Source organism: Myodes glareolus, chromosome 12 (assembly GCF_982192425.1).
Source record: "Myodes glareolus chromosome 12, mMyoGla1.1, whole genome shotgun sequence".
NCBI lineage: Eukaryota > Metazoa > Chordata > Mammalia > Rodentia > Cricetidae > Myodes > Myodes glareolus.
Window position 1 is genome coordinate 51388632 of NC_142037.1, and position 17596 is coordinate 51406227.

At 36.1% G+C, this 17596-nt stretch overlaps 1 protein-coding gene across 5 annotated transcripts in view; it reads right to left on the bottom strand.

Moving 5' to 3' along the window:
- Diaph3 (diaphanous related formin 3) overlaps positions 1–17596 on the bottom strand; it is a 452383-nt gene that overhangs the window by 243378 nt on the left and 191409 nt on the right. For all 5 annotated transcript variants that reach the window (XM_087912260.1, XM_087912261.1, XM_087912259.1 and 2 more), the window contains 2 exons: positions 8775–8870; positions 2364–2458 (listed from right to left, as the gene is read on the bottom strand). In XM_087912260.1, coding sequence (XP_087768386.1) covers positions 2364–2458; positions 8775–8870 — 191 coding nt within the window. The remainder of the gene's footprint in view (positions 1–2363; positions 2459–8774; positions 8871–17596) is intronic.

Below are 17596 nucleotides of genomic sequence, written 5' to 3' on the forward strand. Positions count from 1 at the left end.
GTAAATGTCATTAATATTAGCAAATTATACACTCCAAGAAGGTGAAGCCTCAGACAGACACTCATACAAAGCATTATGCACAGTGTATACAATAAAGTGTTAGTAATGTTAATATTTTTATTTTGAATATATGAAGAATGATGTACAAAAGTGGCATAAAATAGACATACTTTTGATATATTGATTATGAACAGGATGGTGAAATAAAATCTTACTTCTACAATCATGCAAAATGAGTGAATTTTTTAAATTAAATGTAAGAGTTCAAATAATATGAAATTACTGTTTTATAATGACTATATAAAAGCCATATATATATATATATATATATTTGAAAAATGTAAAACAAATCTACAAAACATCTAATATATATGTATTTTCACATCATGCACTGGGCTTTACATTTATTAAGTATGTTATAAAAAAATACCATCTAGACCAAAGAAATGCTTATCTGCAGTTGGAATTCCAGTTACCATCAGATGACCTTAAATTGGTGTGAATAGCCTGTAGTGTCTCAGTGTCTAATATAATCAAGGTGCGGAAGAGTGCAACAGGAACAGGAAGATGTGATCATGCAAATAGGAGAGAAAGTCACAGTGATAATGCTCACAAGATGAAGGGAGGGTCCACGGTAAGAGAGGGAAACAGAAAAAATCCTGACCTGCCAAAACCTGACTTCAGCTCAATGAGAACAGTGATGGGCTTCTACTTTAAGGCAATGCAAATAGTCAATTTCCTATTGTAATCTGTTGGCAATACGTGAATTGTAATACAAGGGTAACTAGTACATTAAGAAATTATATGAAGATGAACCTGTACGGACATTAATTACAAAATGCAAACAAACTTTTTCCTTTCTCTAGACCACAAAATGCACATAATTATCAAAACACCCATGTAATCAAGCTAAAAGCTACTCTGTAAATATTTAACAAACTCATTACAAGAAATACAAATATACATTATGTAGAAAAATTTTCTTTAAGGAACTAAGCATCTGCTCTCAGCAAGAAGCCACATACACAATCAGCAACAAAGAAAAATCCAGTTTTAAAAAATGCTACAGGGAAAAAAATACTGCTTAAAGAAAACTGGTTGACTGGGTATTTTGAGTCCACATGACTCATTGCACAAATAATCTTAAAAAAGAGCCTGTTCCACCTCATGACAAATGGAACTTCTAGAGGTATCAGTTACTGATGGGCAAAAACATCTAATGAAGTTAAACCACTGTTCACAATTATAAGCAATCCTTGGCATGCTCCACCCTCATTCCCCCACAAGGCCTCAGAATTTGCATTTCACTTTCTCAGACTCCAGAGTGGAGAGATCATTGGCAAGGGACAGCACACCTGGCTTGTTGCTTTCTTTACTTTGTCATTAATAATAATCATCATTATTACTATTATATATATAGCATTAATGCTAATAATTAAATATTCTACATTTAAATATGTATTATAATTATTTTATAGGACTTGCAAGTATATTCTTGTCAGAACACAAAATGGTAAATGAAAGAATTTCTCTCATCACACAATGTGATTTAATTGTCTAATTTCACATTCAGTCAAGGTTTTACATATTGAAAACCTCATATGCAGTTTAATAATTTCACTTCAACATAGTCACTCATCACAAAATTCTAAGGTCAAGACACACCTTTCAGAACCTTCTAGCTTTGGAATGAATGTGAGGATCTTTTTTTTTTTTTTTTTTTGATTTTTCGAGACAGGGTTTCTCTGTTGTTTTTGGTGCCTGTCCTGGAACTAGCTCTTGTAGACCAGGCTGGCCTCGAACTCACAAGGATTCACCTGCCTCTGCCTCCCGAGTGCTGGAATTAAAGGCGTGCGCCACCACCGCCCGGCTTGAATTTGAGGATCTTACAAGCAAGGCTTAGATCCTCTGGGAGTACAGCAATGCCAGAAAGAACTACACGGAAAGCTAACAACATGAAATAAGGCTCTCTCCCTCTCTTTTACCAAACAATGATTCAATTCCATAAACAAAGGAAAACGCATTTGGTAAAGCTATAAAACAAATTTAAATTAATATACCACTAGTCTTAACTGTAATAAAAACAAAAACATATATTGTAAAACTCAACAATTTGCCTTCAGAAAGAATCATTTAAAATAATTGAAATGCAATCATTTTGATAGCGTTATATTTAGCTGCAGTTAAGAGAAGAGACAGAGTTTTATCTCCAGGCAATGTAGAAGTTTTGCTCAAACTAATTATGCAGCAATGATTTTCCAGTTGAATGATTTGGGCTAAGAATTTTGCTTCACTTACAGATTACTATTTAATGAGAACCTTGCAATGAAATATTGGAATTTAAGCTGTGTCTGTTTGTTTACCTGAATCATAGACTCTGACAGCTGTGTTTCATCCACTTCCAATATCATCGTCTTGATTTCCTTGTAAGGCACCCGGAAAGAGCTCAGGAAGATTGCTGAGAGAGGGGGAAAGGGTCATAATGTATAAAATGATCAAGAGATCCAAAAGGTAGATCTATCTACATAAAATCAGAGTAAACACACATTTTATCGAAATGGGGTGGAGGAAAGTTCATTAGTATGGTATATGCTCTCTTCCAGGTTAGAGCTGGTACATAAGAATCCATCTAGGTTTCCTATGTAGGTGTCACAGCTGACTTTTAAATCCTTACTTATTTACCAGCCATCAGAATCATGCCAATTTTCAAGTGATTTAAAACAACTTAAATAAGTTTGAGATGCTATAAAAACCATCACGTGGTAATGAAAGTGATAAAATGTCAGTATATGCATTTAATATTTGTCTATGCACACATTATTGCCTTGTATAATATTTTCCAGCACTACTAAATAGTTCAAAGTAAAGCATTAAAACAGCTAAGCAATGCATTTCCACTTTACAAGTACTATCAGCACAGTACAGTTCAGAAATACTGTAGAAAATATGCTAGAGAAACAGATTTGCATTTAACTAAAACTTCAACTTTAGAAACTATTTTAAAAAATTAAGTTAAACAATGAATTTGCTATATGGATAAGGGATGATCATTTATTGTTGGGAATTCTCAACGTTACTTGATTTATTCTTTTTTAATAATAGATACATTGTTATATAATCTAATAATCTTTCAAAGACAGATTTTAATATATATGCTATTAATTGCATACTTTAGACATAATGCTTTTGTCAGAGCACCCACCCATTATTCCAGGTTGCCATCTTAAAAACTGAACTCAATACTTAGCATGTCACGGTGGTTCACACCTTTACCTTTAGCACTGAAACAATTATGGCAAGTTTGAGGCCAGCTTCAGGTAATCAGTGATTCATCTCAAAAATTAACACTGTCATAATTTATACCCACTAAAACTCGTTATTTTTAAGTTTTTGCTTACTTGACTCGCCTTTGGCCTAATATATATATATATATATATATATATATATATATATATATATATACACACACACACATATATCATAAAACTCTAAAACCACTAACTACTTGTGTTTTGAAGCCTTTCTCATTCTTGAGAATATAGATATCTTCTGTGCTCTCACTACCAGTTTTACTTCCATATTTTTGACCCCAAGAAGTCAAAAGATATGGAAGCCTATTATTAATATTCTAAAAGACAAAAAGAGCAGGTCCAAAATATCCAGATATTTATCGAATTAAACTGTGTAATCTGCAGCAACATTATATAGCAGGAAAAATACAAAAACCAAATGATCACAAAGACTAATAAACAACTGAGAGGATGAGAATAAAATGCAGTCATCATAAAATGCACTAAACTAGTTATATAAGTATAACTAAAAATGAGTGGTAATGATACATACAAAGAAACAATAAACAGCCAATAAACTCATCTCTGGATGGAGCAATAAAGGACAGAGGCATGGACAATGGAAAAAGCAAGCAGGATTCATAAACTTTAGGCAGGACGCAAGAGAGATGGGGGAGGGGAGGTAAGGAGATATGCTTTAGCTTGGGGACTCACAGATATGAACCTGTTCCCCTTGACTGGAAGTCAGAGAGTTTGAGTTTATTTTTGTTTTTTCAAATTTATTGAAAGCATGTGTGCCTACAATTTCTGACCTAGGGTGTGGTTACTTGGTGTTCTGGATGTTAAGATGGTCCATGGAGGTGGATCCGCTTCATCCTGACCAAAGATCTATAAGAATTCAAGCCTATTCATGCTCCTTCATTTTTAAAATAGTTTGACATAGGGAGTGGCTGCCTACAGGATTCTTCATCTAGGCTGTATTTGTTGCATATTCTGCCCAAAACATTAAATGCTTTACTCAGGAAATAATGGCTTCATGTCTCAAATAGTGAAGCAAGTAGCTGTTCTGGTTGTCCTTTGAGTCATGTTAAACCAGTCTTTTGCTTTCTTCCTCCCTTTTTGTATTGAGGTACAAAAGCATACAAAAATTAAACATGGGCAGATTCAGTCTTCAGTATACACTGAGTAGCCCTCCCAGTACTATCCTATGCTTTTGTATTTCTTTCCTATCTCTATTCCCCCTACCGTTCCTCCTACCAAATGCTTCTAATCCACATTCCCCTACACTGGAATGTACGCACTCGTCATGGCTAGATCACAGCAGAAGTCACCTGCAAAAACGTGGCTCATATCACTTTAGTATTCAGAGACTTATTTTGCCACTAACTACTAGACAAGTGATCTTTCTGAAAAGGAAATGCTGTATTGTTTTCAGATCACCACGACCAGGTACTGATGAAGTTCTAAGACAGTTATATTGAAGCAAGGCTTGGGGGGAGTGAGTTGGCATGGACTCCTAAGATCACACATGTGATCACCACACAATCATGCAGTTTCTAGCACAACTATCAATGGGTACTCTAGGTTGGCAAGTGTGCTGGTAAGCGCTCAATAGAACATTTTGTATGACACATCCTGGTTGCTACATTTAACAAGAAGGCTGTCCCAATGTTATCCAAGACCGTATGAATCAAGTATAGCAGTCAATGAATGAAATGCTACACTGTCATAGCTGAATGCATTAGTGTGGTTTGATTTTTTTTATGTAAAATGCAGCACTAATTGATACCACACTGAACTGTATAAGAGCAGGCACACAGAACAGTCATAACTATTAAAAGGAAAGTTAGTGCTTCATCAAAACTCAGGATAAGGGGGTTACCTCACATGGAGAGAAAGAGAAAAATAGATACGGTTATAAATAAGCCTCTAAAGGATGGTTATTTTCTTTAGCAGTGGGTGTTGATTATGAATTATATCACATATAATTTATAAGCCTTTCCTAAATATAATTAATATGGAGCATAAGAAGATAGATACCATAAGCTTAAATGAAGAGTATAAAAAGAAAACAACACATTGGGCAAGTGAGCTACTGTAAGTCATACAGGGCTGGCCTTACTCATGGGCACCTCACTCATGGGACAAATGAGCTACTGTAAGACATACGGGCTGGTCTAACTCACAGGCACCTTGTTCTATCCTCCTGAAAGGTAATATCTAAACTCAAGAGTCATTATTGCTAGCTGAATGATATTTTTGCTACTTGAAGGTATTGGGCTACACTAGAAAGTTCAGGTTAACAAAGTGATCTATGATGTGGGTTTGGAGCAATGGAACCAGCTTTGAGCAATGGAACAAGCTCTACTTCTGAAGGAAGTGGAAACTAAGACCAGCTATGTAGGGAGGAACTATGATGAAATTTCAGTAAAATCTCAGTATAGAATCAATACTTTGAGCACTAGGTCACCAACCTTCTAGCAAAGGAAGCTGCAAGCTTCAAGTCTATGTTCCACCCATTCACCTTTTCCAGGCCTGACATTTATGAACTATTTATTGATATAAAGCATGCCCCAAACTATAGTACCGTCAGTGATTTCTAGAAGTCCCATTAACAGATGCATAAGAGCAGTCTAATATAACTATGCTATAAGTTTAGTGAAGGAGAACTGAAAAGAACCGAATACCTATGCTCAACTTAAAGACTTTACAGAAGTCTATTTTTCAAATGATTAGAAGTTACTGAGAGTCATATACGAAACATGCAATTGAGGGATCCAACAGGTGCTGGAAAATGAATGTCACCACTTTGGCATGCCTTGCCCCTCACACTGTGATGGGACAGACTACAACAGCAGCATGGGCTCAGTTAAATGCAGCACACAGCTTTTGCAAGCAGCGATGTGTGTGTGTTCGGTGAGGCTATTTATAAATATTTCAACCTTTGCATTGATTTGTAGATTTCAGGGACTTTTTTTCTTTAAAGGTCTAATTCAGACTTTTAAAGAATCTGGAAGAATACATGAATCTCATAAAACTCTCAAGACTTCTCTTGATTCCAGAATTCTATCCGAGTTGTTGGGCCCTAAATCATTCCCAAAACAATCATGAACTCAACAGATGGGAAGTAAGTGACCTTTAAACAAGTTAGGTAAATAAATGAGTAGCTTTTAGCTTTTGTCTCAAAGTTGGACAGCATGTTTCAAAGACAGGAAGTGACACAGCAGAGATGCAGCAGGTTTCTCTGGTAATATTGAGAAGGGGATCTCTCCAGGCCAGTGTCAGCATTCTCCTCCAACTATAGTTTCACACCAAGCTGTTTCATTTGAAACCAGCTGTTACTGCCTAGACTAGACTAATCTTAGGATTCAATACCTCAAGACTGTGTTTTATAACCAGAAAACAACTTTGACCCCAAATATCCGTCTAGTGGCAATAAGCAGCTGCTAAGGCACTGTAGAGTTTAAATGGGAACACTTGGGTACAATCTGAAAGGGTGAAAATAAACATATTATGGATTACACCCAAATATGTAGTGAGGTAGCTTCTGGATCTTTTCAATGAATGGTATTCTAAAACATGTTTCCCAATTAAATAACTTAGAAAAAACACCCTCTACCTAGAGCAATAAACATGAACAGGATCCTTCTCTATGGCAATATTGTGACTTTGTAACCTACAAACAGGAATGCACATATATTTTATGTATATTATGCACATATGTGCATGTACACAGATTCTCAACTGCTGTCAGAATAAGCCACCTAAAATTCAAGTTTTTTTTTTTAACTAAAAATCCACCAGGTTCCCTATCAATAATATCAATTGAGTTATCTGGTGGGTTGCAATAAAATTGAGAAGAAACATGGAACGTGCACCAAAAACAATAACGATTACTACAGTAGTTTACAATCTCTGAGTACATGACATTTTAGTACATGGTCTGTAATTTATACAAATAAACAACCTTGTCCAGAAAGTCAATTATCCAACTTTGAGTAGAAGACATTGACTAAATCAGCTGATCCATTCAGGAAGCACTGTATTCAAATGGTTGCTTACAGAACCATAAAAAGGTCATTTTAAGTCAAGAATAACAATTTCAATGCTGGAAACACTTGGTTTTCAAAACATGCAATAACTTTTTGAGATTACACAGTATAACTCTGATAACATCCAATGAGAAATCTGCAGTGCTTCTATGTGAGACAATGATACTGCAGTGAGAAATTCTTATATACACATATATGTAAGGCCCATAATTTCACTAATGTACTATGCACATGTAAAAATATCATTTCCAATTGAGAAAAAGAAAAAAATACGTTCCAAGGAAAGGGGATGGGCAGTATAATCTAATTATCTTATTATAAGAATGGACAATGCTGAAAGAGAACAGAACAACAATCAAATGCTTCCACCCAGAAGTGATATCATCTCCATTTACTTATTCAATGGCTCAAGCAAGTCACAAGATAACAATATAAAATAGGCCACGATATGCAATCAATCTATGCCCAGAAAAAAACGAACGGAATATTGGCCAGTAGCATTAATACCACCATACTAGATCATAAAGAGCTAATCTGAGTCTATATTGGAGTGAAGACTCTTTTCTGAAACACTAATAGAAGGACTAGAAAGTCCAGCTTTTGTACATATTTCTCTCATATAACTCTCTCCTTAATCAACTGCATACAACATTATCCTTTGGCTGGAGAACTGTTTGGTTCCAATATTTGCCAAGAGCTCACTCGAGGCATGCAACAATTGAGAACAGGCTAAAAGTCATGTTAAGACTCCTCATCCCTCTAGATTCTTCATATTATGTCCCTCTTGCATCACCAGAAAGTAATACACACAGGTCAAATTATCTCAGCTCCAAGCAGAACCCTCTTTGATGCATTTAAGATGCAGCAAGAAGTGTATTAGGAACAAAATTATTGACTTCTCATATAATAATTCAGCCAGGAAGACAATTCAACACTATGTATTTAGTTCTCATAATAGTAATTAAATCTAAAATATTTCCAGCAATGCTTTTGAGGACAAGGCTCTGAGCTGCTCAGGTAGGATAATGAAATTCATTTTCCTCCTCATCTTTATTTCCATTAATATTCTAACTACTGGACTGTATGATCAAGTGTCACAAATAATAGATAATCAGGAGGATTACTGATTCTTTTATCAAAGTTTGATATCATTACTTGAATTCCTTATCATTAATACTTGAAAAAAAAAGAACATTAAAGAGCATTTCCTTTTGCACTTGTGGGAGGCAGAATTTCTTTTCTTATTTTCTAGTACATATTAATCTTTTCAAGAATTTAATCTCATAACTTGCACGAAGGAGAGTTATATTTGAGTTTAGTATTCAATCAAAGAAATTAAAATAACGGAAAACAAGACACAAAATGAGTAGATTTCAAGAAACAATCCACAGAGAATTGATACGTTAATGATATTCATATGTGATATACTTACAAAGGTTCTGAGCAATTTTAGGATCTAGAAATTTAAGTTCCTTGATTCTCTTCTTAATAACTTTCTTCTCTTCAAAATCATTTGTACTCCTTTTTGCTGTAAGACAAAAGAGATTTATGCTAAAAATCAGCAGGAACTTTAAGAGCAAAAGGGCAAGAAATGAACTTTTCCAACCAAAAAAGTTAACGTGTGCATATAATAAATCACAGAGTAAGAAAAACACAAACCTGGACACACACTGCTCTAGAGAAACACTACTGACTCAGGCTTGAGAATGTACTAAGGCTGAAGAATGAACTGGAAAGAGTTTGAAAACAGCTACAATGTGGAAAACGCTGGCATGAAGTGTGGGAGTGTATGTAGTAGGATCGTTTGAACAAACGAGAACACAGAGCAGTGGATAAACTTAATTTAAAAAGGGAAGACATGATCCCAACAATACTAAACAAAAGATACTAAACACATGGCTTCTTTGTTTGATATAGCATGTATTTAAGACTACAAATCTATTTCAGTAATTATTCAGTTAATACAGCATTCTTCATAAACACCATGTGCTTTCACTGTAAATTTTATTTGTCCTAAGGGAATATAAATTATACTCCTACATACTGCATAAACACAGGGCTGGTTTTATTGCATGGTAACTTTTATTCTTTTATTGTAATAAGAAGCACTAAGCACCAGCTGAAAAATGTTAGAATGGGCAATGCTAGATGAAGCAGACATCCCAACATCACAGAATTTAAGGCCCAATACAACTGACTAGAAAATAAATGGCAGTCAAACTACACTGATAAACGGACAATTTTTCAGAAAGATACTCAGGATAAAAGCTAAGTCTCAGGTATGTAGTGCAAGTATGACCTACCTGAGAAAATGGATAACTAATTCAAGGCTTGAAGAAGGCCAGGTGAGACTGAGGCAGGAAGAAAGGAGAGGAAAAAAGTGTGTGTGTGTGTGTGTGTGTGTGTGTGTAAGATGCACATTCAATGGCAAAGATCAAAAACACTGATGACAACTTATGCTGAGGAAGATGTGGGGGTAAACACTCCTGCACTGCTAGTGGGAGTGCAAGCTGGTACAGCCACTTTGGATATCAGTATGATGATTTCTCAGAAACAACCTACATCAAGTGCAATACTACTTTTGGGTATATACCCAAAGGACATGTGCTCACCTATGTCACAGAACCTGGAGGCAACCTAATTCTCCTCACTGAAGAATGAAAAAGGAAAATGTTGTCATTTACACAATGAAGTACTACACAGCAGAAAAAAAATTATGACATTTTGAAATATGCTGGGAAATGGATGGATCTAAAAAACATCATATTGAATGAGGTACCCCAGACCCAGAAATACAAATATCATATGTACTCATTCATAAGTGATATTTAGTCATAAAGTAAAGAAAAAACAGCCTACAATTCACAATCCCAGAGAACCTAGACAACAAAGAGGCCCCTAAGTGAGACATACATGGATCTAACCTACATGGGAAGTAGAAGAAGACAAGATCTCCTGAGCAAAGTGGGAGCATGGGAACCATGGGAACAAACAGAAGTGGAGGGGAAAGAAAAAGAGGGGAGCAGAGAAATATATATAGTTCAATAAAAGTAATTTTAAAAAGACACAAATTCAGGAGTATGAAAAATAAGGATGTCAATATAGTGTGAACAGAGAGTATTAAGCAAATTAAAAGACACCAGCAGGAACCTGACTATCCAAGATCTTTAAAGTCAGCCTAACAAGCTGGAGTTTTATTCGCAGAGTCCTGAGGAGTCACTGAAGATTCAGCATCTTGTAGATATAACAAGAGAACTCCATATTAAAGACTCAGATCTTCTGGAAAACAGCGCAAATAGTGACTGAATGGCGAGAAGGGAAGATCACAGGAATCACAAGGAGTAAACACGACCTGGGCAAGGGACAGAGGGAATGGAGGAGCACAAGGGTTGCGCCAACAGAGGTAACTAAACTAATCACTGCTCCACAGCCAGTCTCTCTGAGGTCCAGACTGGATGTCCAGTTGTTTACCATCAACATCTGTAACGGAATGTCTAGTAGAAGTACTGACTGATACTTTCCTAGCTGGCAAATGAGGTGTAGGTTTGAACTAGGCCAGTCACATCAACAGGCAACTGGATATGAAGACATAAAGAAGAGAAATCTAGAATGGGGATAACAGTATCTACCGTTCCCAACAGTCACGCTACGGTTGCATGTTTCCTAGATGCTAAATTACTACAAAAATCTCCTTCCCAGTACATAATACCTTTGGTCATTTTATCCTGTCTAAAGAATGAGAGATGGAATCTATTAAAAATGGCTTAATCCTCTTTGCTTAATCTTGTCAAATAACAATCATCTACTTTTTAAGGCATAATTTATATTTTATTTTTATGATTCCCAAAAGAAGGGCAGACTCTAGTTTTTAAGGTTGTTCACATGTGAGTACCCTCTCACATGTGAAAACACGTCCGAGTGTGTTCTGAAGAAAAAGCCAAGAAACGTAAGTTTCTAATGAAGCTTTAAATAACTGCCAGTGGAAACGCTGAGGAATTGCACTGAAGACCGTCCAGCTTCTCCTGTTTGCTCACGAGCCTGACCCTCCTTGCCGCAGTGAGGGAAGGAATGCAAGGATAAGTGATCTGAGCAACAGAATGACGGCTTTGACTCCAATAGTTTCTACACTGCAGGACACTGAATATCACAGTAAAAAATAAAGCTTACTACCAACATTATAATTTCAGTTTACACTCAGAGACATGTATTACCCAATTCTCCCTTGGTTACAAGAAAGTGATTGCAGACACTTGGTTAGTCACTATAGCTATGGTTTCCTTCACGCCCCATATAGTCAAGAGAGGGAAAGTACAAAAGCGGATGGACCGAGGGTGAGAAGGATCAGTTTCCCACAGATAGCAATGGAAGCAAACACACAAAGTTGAAGGAGCTCATGCTAGCATCGTACAGACAGTAAGTCCACTTAGCTAAATCGAGGACATAGAAAAAACAAGTCCAAACATCCAGGATCTTCAAAAGTGAGAAGGTTCCTGTTTTCTCTTTTTCCTTAAAATCAGCCAGATAGCTGGCTACTTTTAGTCAGCGGGAAAGCAGAGAAAAGATCTATGTAAGTGTCATAGATAAAGCAGCAGTCCGTGGTTGTATTTCATTTCCCCATAGGAAAGAGAAAAAGAACACTTTTAACACTTCCGCCATAATACCATTTGCCAACATGTCCTTCAGAGAGGCAGACGGAGGCTGCTGACATTTTCTTGACTACGAATTTGGGGGTAAATAAGCTTCCTATCTGAATAAATCTCATAGCTTCTATTATTTTGTTATAGAAACAGAAAAAAGACTAACAAAAATAAAAAGGATTCATTACAGAGACACACAATAAAGGAGAGCGATATTTATTGGAAATGAAGGTTTTACACTAAGTTCCACTTCCATATTCACACTGGTAATATCTCTGTGAAACGCTAACAAGCCACACCCCTGAAGCGAAGGAGAGATGGAAATGGTGGCATATACTTCCACATCTCAGCTTCAATGCGCCCAGGCCCTGAACCTACCTAAGAACAGTGTCCTCTAAGGGAAGACAAAAGAGTGACACAAAACAATTGCTTTCCTTCAACCCTCCTGGCACAGAGGAACAGCATCAGAGTGCACAGCACAAAGCAGTCCCCACAGTAAAGCAAACACACCCCACCACACCTGGCTGTGCATCTTCAGCCAGTACAAATACACCTTCACCTCGAGACCAGATTTTTGTTTTCCTGGAATACATGGAACTTTGAGTCAGATGGTCAGATTATTAAATCTGTCTATGCTGGTAGACTAGTAAATTCCCATTAGAAGTCTGTGTTTAATCTTACTTCCCAGATATGCAAAGTAACACTCCATTTTTCCATGAGAAGATTAATCCTGTTCAAAAGTGCCCCTGATCACTAACACAGCCTACATTGCATTTTATATAGGTTTTATGTTAGAATTAAGTCAAAGATGACGAAACATTCTCTGTTGCCAAGAGCCATGAACTGAAAAAGTCTTTTTTAATTACATCTTCACTTTATTTCTTTCCTATGTTCAAAGTTTCAAAAATAGCAGCACAATTATATGAAGAATCTCCTTTCAAAATCTTTTCCTTCACACTAAATTTTCCATTAAAAATTATAGTTCCATGGTACATGATTATACATCTTATTCCAGCCCATTTTCCATTATGTTCTAATCAGATTGATTTAAAATGTGACCTTTGAGGAATTAGATTCCATATAAATTTTATCATAAATTCCATATGAATTTTATCATACATTATTTCACTATTAAGAAAAGAATATGTATGTCAAAATTTGTTAGCAATTTGAACATAAAAATAGTTTTCACTTCACAATGGAATATTTATTTAATTATGTGCTGTTTGTGAATGTATAATGTATTTTTATTGATTCAGACTAAATGTATATAACAGATTAAATGTACAAAACATGAAACACTAAAAATGTATCTATTGCTCATCTAACATGTTATAAACTTTTACACTGTAATGATTAGAATAAATTGCTATTTTTAATTACATTAACGTTTTTAATTACATTAACGTTTGAAGACAATAAATGTTTGAAATCAAAGTTGTGGGAAATACAGATTTGTACCCAACTGAAAAAGTAAGTAATCTCCATAATAAGAGATACCAGTAATTTCAGCTTATTTGCAGAAAAAGTAAGAATAAGTAATATATATAGGGCATGAGGCCTGGAAAGTCTTAACAGTGTTGAAAATGGAGAAAGCCAAACCTGTGGTGTGTGGGGGGGGGGGTGTATTAGTAATGACTATTACTATTAGCATTAGTATTAGTAAGGAGTAGGGTTTGGGGGGGATCAGGCACTTACGGACATCCTACAAAACTGCTAAGGTCTATAATGTTATTATAGATATCTAGGATGCTCACGAAGAATAAGAACTTCATAAACTTTAGAAGCACAAGAGTCATAGGATATGAAATGCCATCTGTTCCTTCTATAGATGAGAAATCCTGACTGCAGAGGTTTTTACAGGTAGTCAAAGAAAGAGTTTGGCTGTGACCAGATCTGAGCTGTAGCCACTGTCTTGACACAGATCTGAACTACAAAGTGGTCTGCAGCCAGTGCACTAGAGAAAGAAAACTCCCATTCTGTTGCATTATGACTTAACGTGATATGTCCTTGCTCCACGTGCTCACAGGAGAGTGTTGAGGAAGATAAACAGGCCCAAGGGAGGGAAGAGGAATACACAACCTTTTGAATACAATTAGTTGAACAATGCTTTGGGAAAAAATTACAGGTCAGAATTGAACGTCAGTTCACCCATCAGTCACTCCTGTGAGAGGTAACTAACTATCTAGGGATTTGGGCTCTGCAATATGGTGCAGATGAAATGAATGACAACTTTAAGGAATGAAACTTAAGGGCAGGGGGGGGAGAAGAGATGAGAAAAGGGCCACACACTATTGGTGATTTCAATATAATAACATGGTATTATATAAGATTTAGAAAACTCAGAGGAATAATATAAAACTCACAGGTGAAGGTCAAAAGATATAATGTGAAAGAAAGCATGCACACATGTACACAGGAGCATGAACACACACAAACACACACATACAGGCTTGGTTTACATTACAACCTTGGCAAAGTATGCAAGGAAACAGTTTAGTCCTAAGAATCCTAATTGTATGAACTTCCTTTAGTCATCCCTGACCTCTTACACCAAATTTAAGCACTTACAGGCACATAAACAAAAAGCTATGCAACTAATTACACAGAAAACATACAAGAGTCGAATACATAGGCTATACTTCTGTTCAATATTAATATGTGACTGCCATGAGCAATCCAGCGTTTTTCTGGCAAAAGAAGTTCTTGAAAATTCAAAGCTATAAACTATACAATGTTTACAAAGAGTGGTTGAAATACTAAATGAAAATTTATGCAATAGTGCATTTCATCTATAGCAATCATCAAAAAAGTAGCAAATATATACATATTTCTCATTACCCGACATTCTGCTTCAGTAGACAATGTCACAAAACAAATGGTCTAGAAGGACTTTACAATACAGTTTAGGACCTCCAAAGCTAGGGAGAAGGAATTTGTTACTTGAAGCTTTGAAGCTCTCTATAGTTGCTTGGTCTGTTTTTAATCACTATGACATTTCTACAGCCAACTATCTAGGCAGGGAGAAACTTTCTGATCCAAACGTAATATCATAGTAGTGAGCACCACCATTCCTGGTATATCAGTGTTGGGCAGCAACCTAACACATACCTTCATAAAAATTCTACTCATAATGAAATGAGCGGACCTAAGAAACAAACATCATAATACTTAATTTAAATCCAATGACAGCAAGCTTGAGTGATTTTGTTTAGTGTGTTTGTTCTGCTGCATCTTGTATTTGTGGGAAAGCTGACCGAAAGTATGGAATGATAACACAAACTTCACCTACATAGATCTCCTTAATATGAAGAGTTCATGTGAGGGGTTACCAGAGTTTATGCTATAGCCTATTAGGAAAAATTACATTTCAGATAATGACCTTAAGGTGAGAGAGGGAAAAGTGTTTAACTAGGTAAATGGATGGATGGAAGGAAAAAATTACTAGGCACAGAAAAATGAAACGTGTCATGATTGTTGCATAGCAATGGGAATGCCAAGAAATTTTGTTAAAAATAGCCACAAATACTAAAATCTTCTTATACCATATTTTTAAATGAGAAAAACTATCTCTAATGGCATTCATTTCAAATCATTCTAAATATTTTTTTTAGTCTCTTGGTATTACAAAGTACTTAACATTAAAAAGAGTCAATGCTTTGATTTTAAAATGAAGAGAAAACATTCTAAGTGAGCATGAAATCACCATAGCAGAGGAAAATTGGATCAAGTGGAATTCACATGGCCGATGCCCAGACATGCTCAGGGGAGTGAACAATTGCTTGCAGTACTACAGAACACATGGACAGAGTATTTTCCTGTCCCGACAGGAGCATGCTGATATATATTCAAAAAAAGTATGATACTGCTTTTAGCATTGCCTCTGCCACTCTCGTGAATTTCTTCCCCAAACTGTATGATTCATATCATAGAGAACTAAGTCCCGACTCCATTTTCTACAATGCCAAGCCTTCGGAGACACGGGGCATGTAAACCAGCTCATAGCAGTATTTCCTGGAAAGACTGACTTTATTTCTCTTTCAACATTGCCTATTCCCCACTACTTCAGACATAACAGTAAAGTGCTCTCATCTTTTCTCTCCTTCCATCCTGAAGAGCAGGTGAGCTCAGAAAGACCACCGTCTTCCACTGCTCTGTATGTGCCACTGGTACCTGGACAAAGTGAAGAACCAATTCTGTGAAAGGAAGCAGAGAAGACCTTGGCACTCAGCCTCATATGCTTCAGCCAGGACTCAGAGCCAAGAGAACTCCCATGGCATATTCAACAACAGGTAAGAGATTCTCTGTCCCTTTCTATTGTGGATCGACTTGTGTAGTTCTCACTAAGGAATGTCCAAGAAAAAAGAAAGATAACCGTATTGGGATCAAAACTCCCTGCAAGTTTTCTAAGTGCCAAAACTCAAGGAAGAGAACTCCTAAAGAGAAACAATACTTCCTAATATTTCCCAATGAGAGTATTCTTTAATAACATCCTAAATTCCATGTCTTTTAGACAATTTTCTAATTACCGAAATCTTACTTTACCACAACCACATACTGCTATTCAAATAAAAGGTAGACATGCTCATATTTTTCCACATACATGAACAAATACATACATGTACAAATACACATACACAACAGATAAGCAAGTACATGCACATTTATATACAAATGTATACATATACAACCTACATGTACATATACACAAACACATGCACAAAAATATATATACACATGACAAACAGCACACAGATACATATAAAACATAAATACACACACACACACACACACACACACACACACACACACACAGAGACCAGAAAACACATACAACACACACAAAAAAGAAAAAATAAAAAAACAGGAACTAATGAAATTATTCAATGAAAGGGTAGTGGATGAAATTTTTCATTAATGGGATTGCAGCAGCTTAAATTGTATGAGAAGAAAAAAATAAAACCTCACTTTAAACTCAATTGTTTCACAGTTATGTTGGGCCTCCTGACCCTTGAACATTTACATTATAAAGAGAAGAATCTTTACAGCAACTGAAATAGCCCTATAACTTCCCTTCTTAACTAATTAAAAACTATCTCAAGTTTAAATGCTTCATGAAATTGTCAGAGAGTAAATGTTAATGTTCAAAAGAGAAAATTTAAACACTGCACAGACCAACATACCCATGTTTAGAAACTCCTATCAACTGTGAAGCTCGGGAATATGTCAAAATTTCTATCTTTAAGATATTCTCCTAGAAGATGTCCTATGTGTGACACGATTATGTGTGTGCATGTGTAGCACTAGGAATACAAGCTGGGGGCTAGCAAATGCTGGGTAAGCAATCTGCCTCTGAGCTTTGCCCCATCTCTTTTCAGTCTTCTTATTTTGAGATATTCTTGAAGAGTTGTCCAAGATGGCCTTGAACTTCTATGTAACAGGTTTTCTTTTGGGCTACCCACCAGCTACCAAATCTTGACATGGAGACTTTTTATTTTTTATTAATAATCGGCCTTATCTTAGCTCTTATTTCAATCTGTTTCCTTTATGTTCTGCCTCTGGCCTTTTGCCCTTTCTCTCTGTATGTCCTACTTTCCCTGCTTCTTCTGTGTCCATC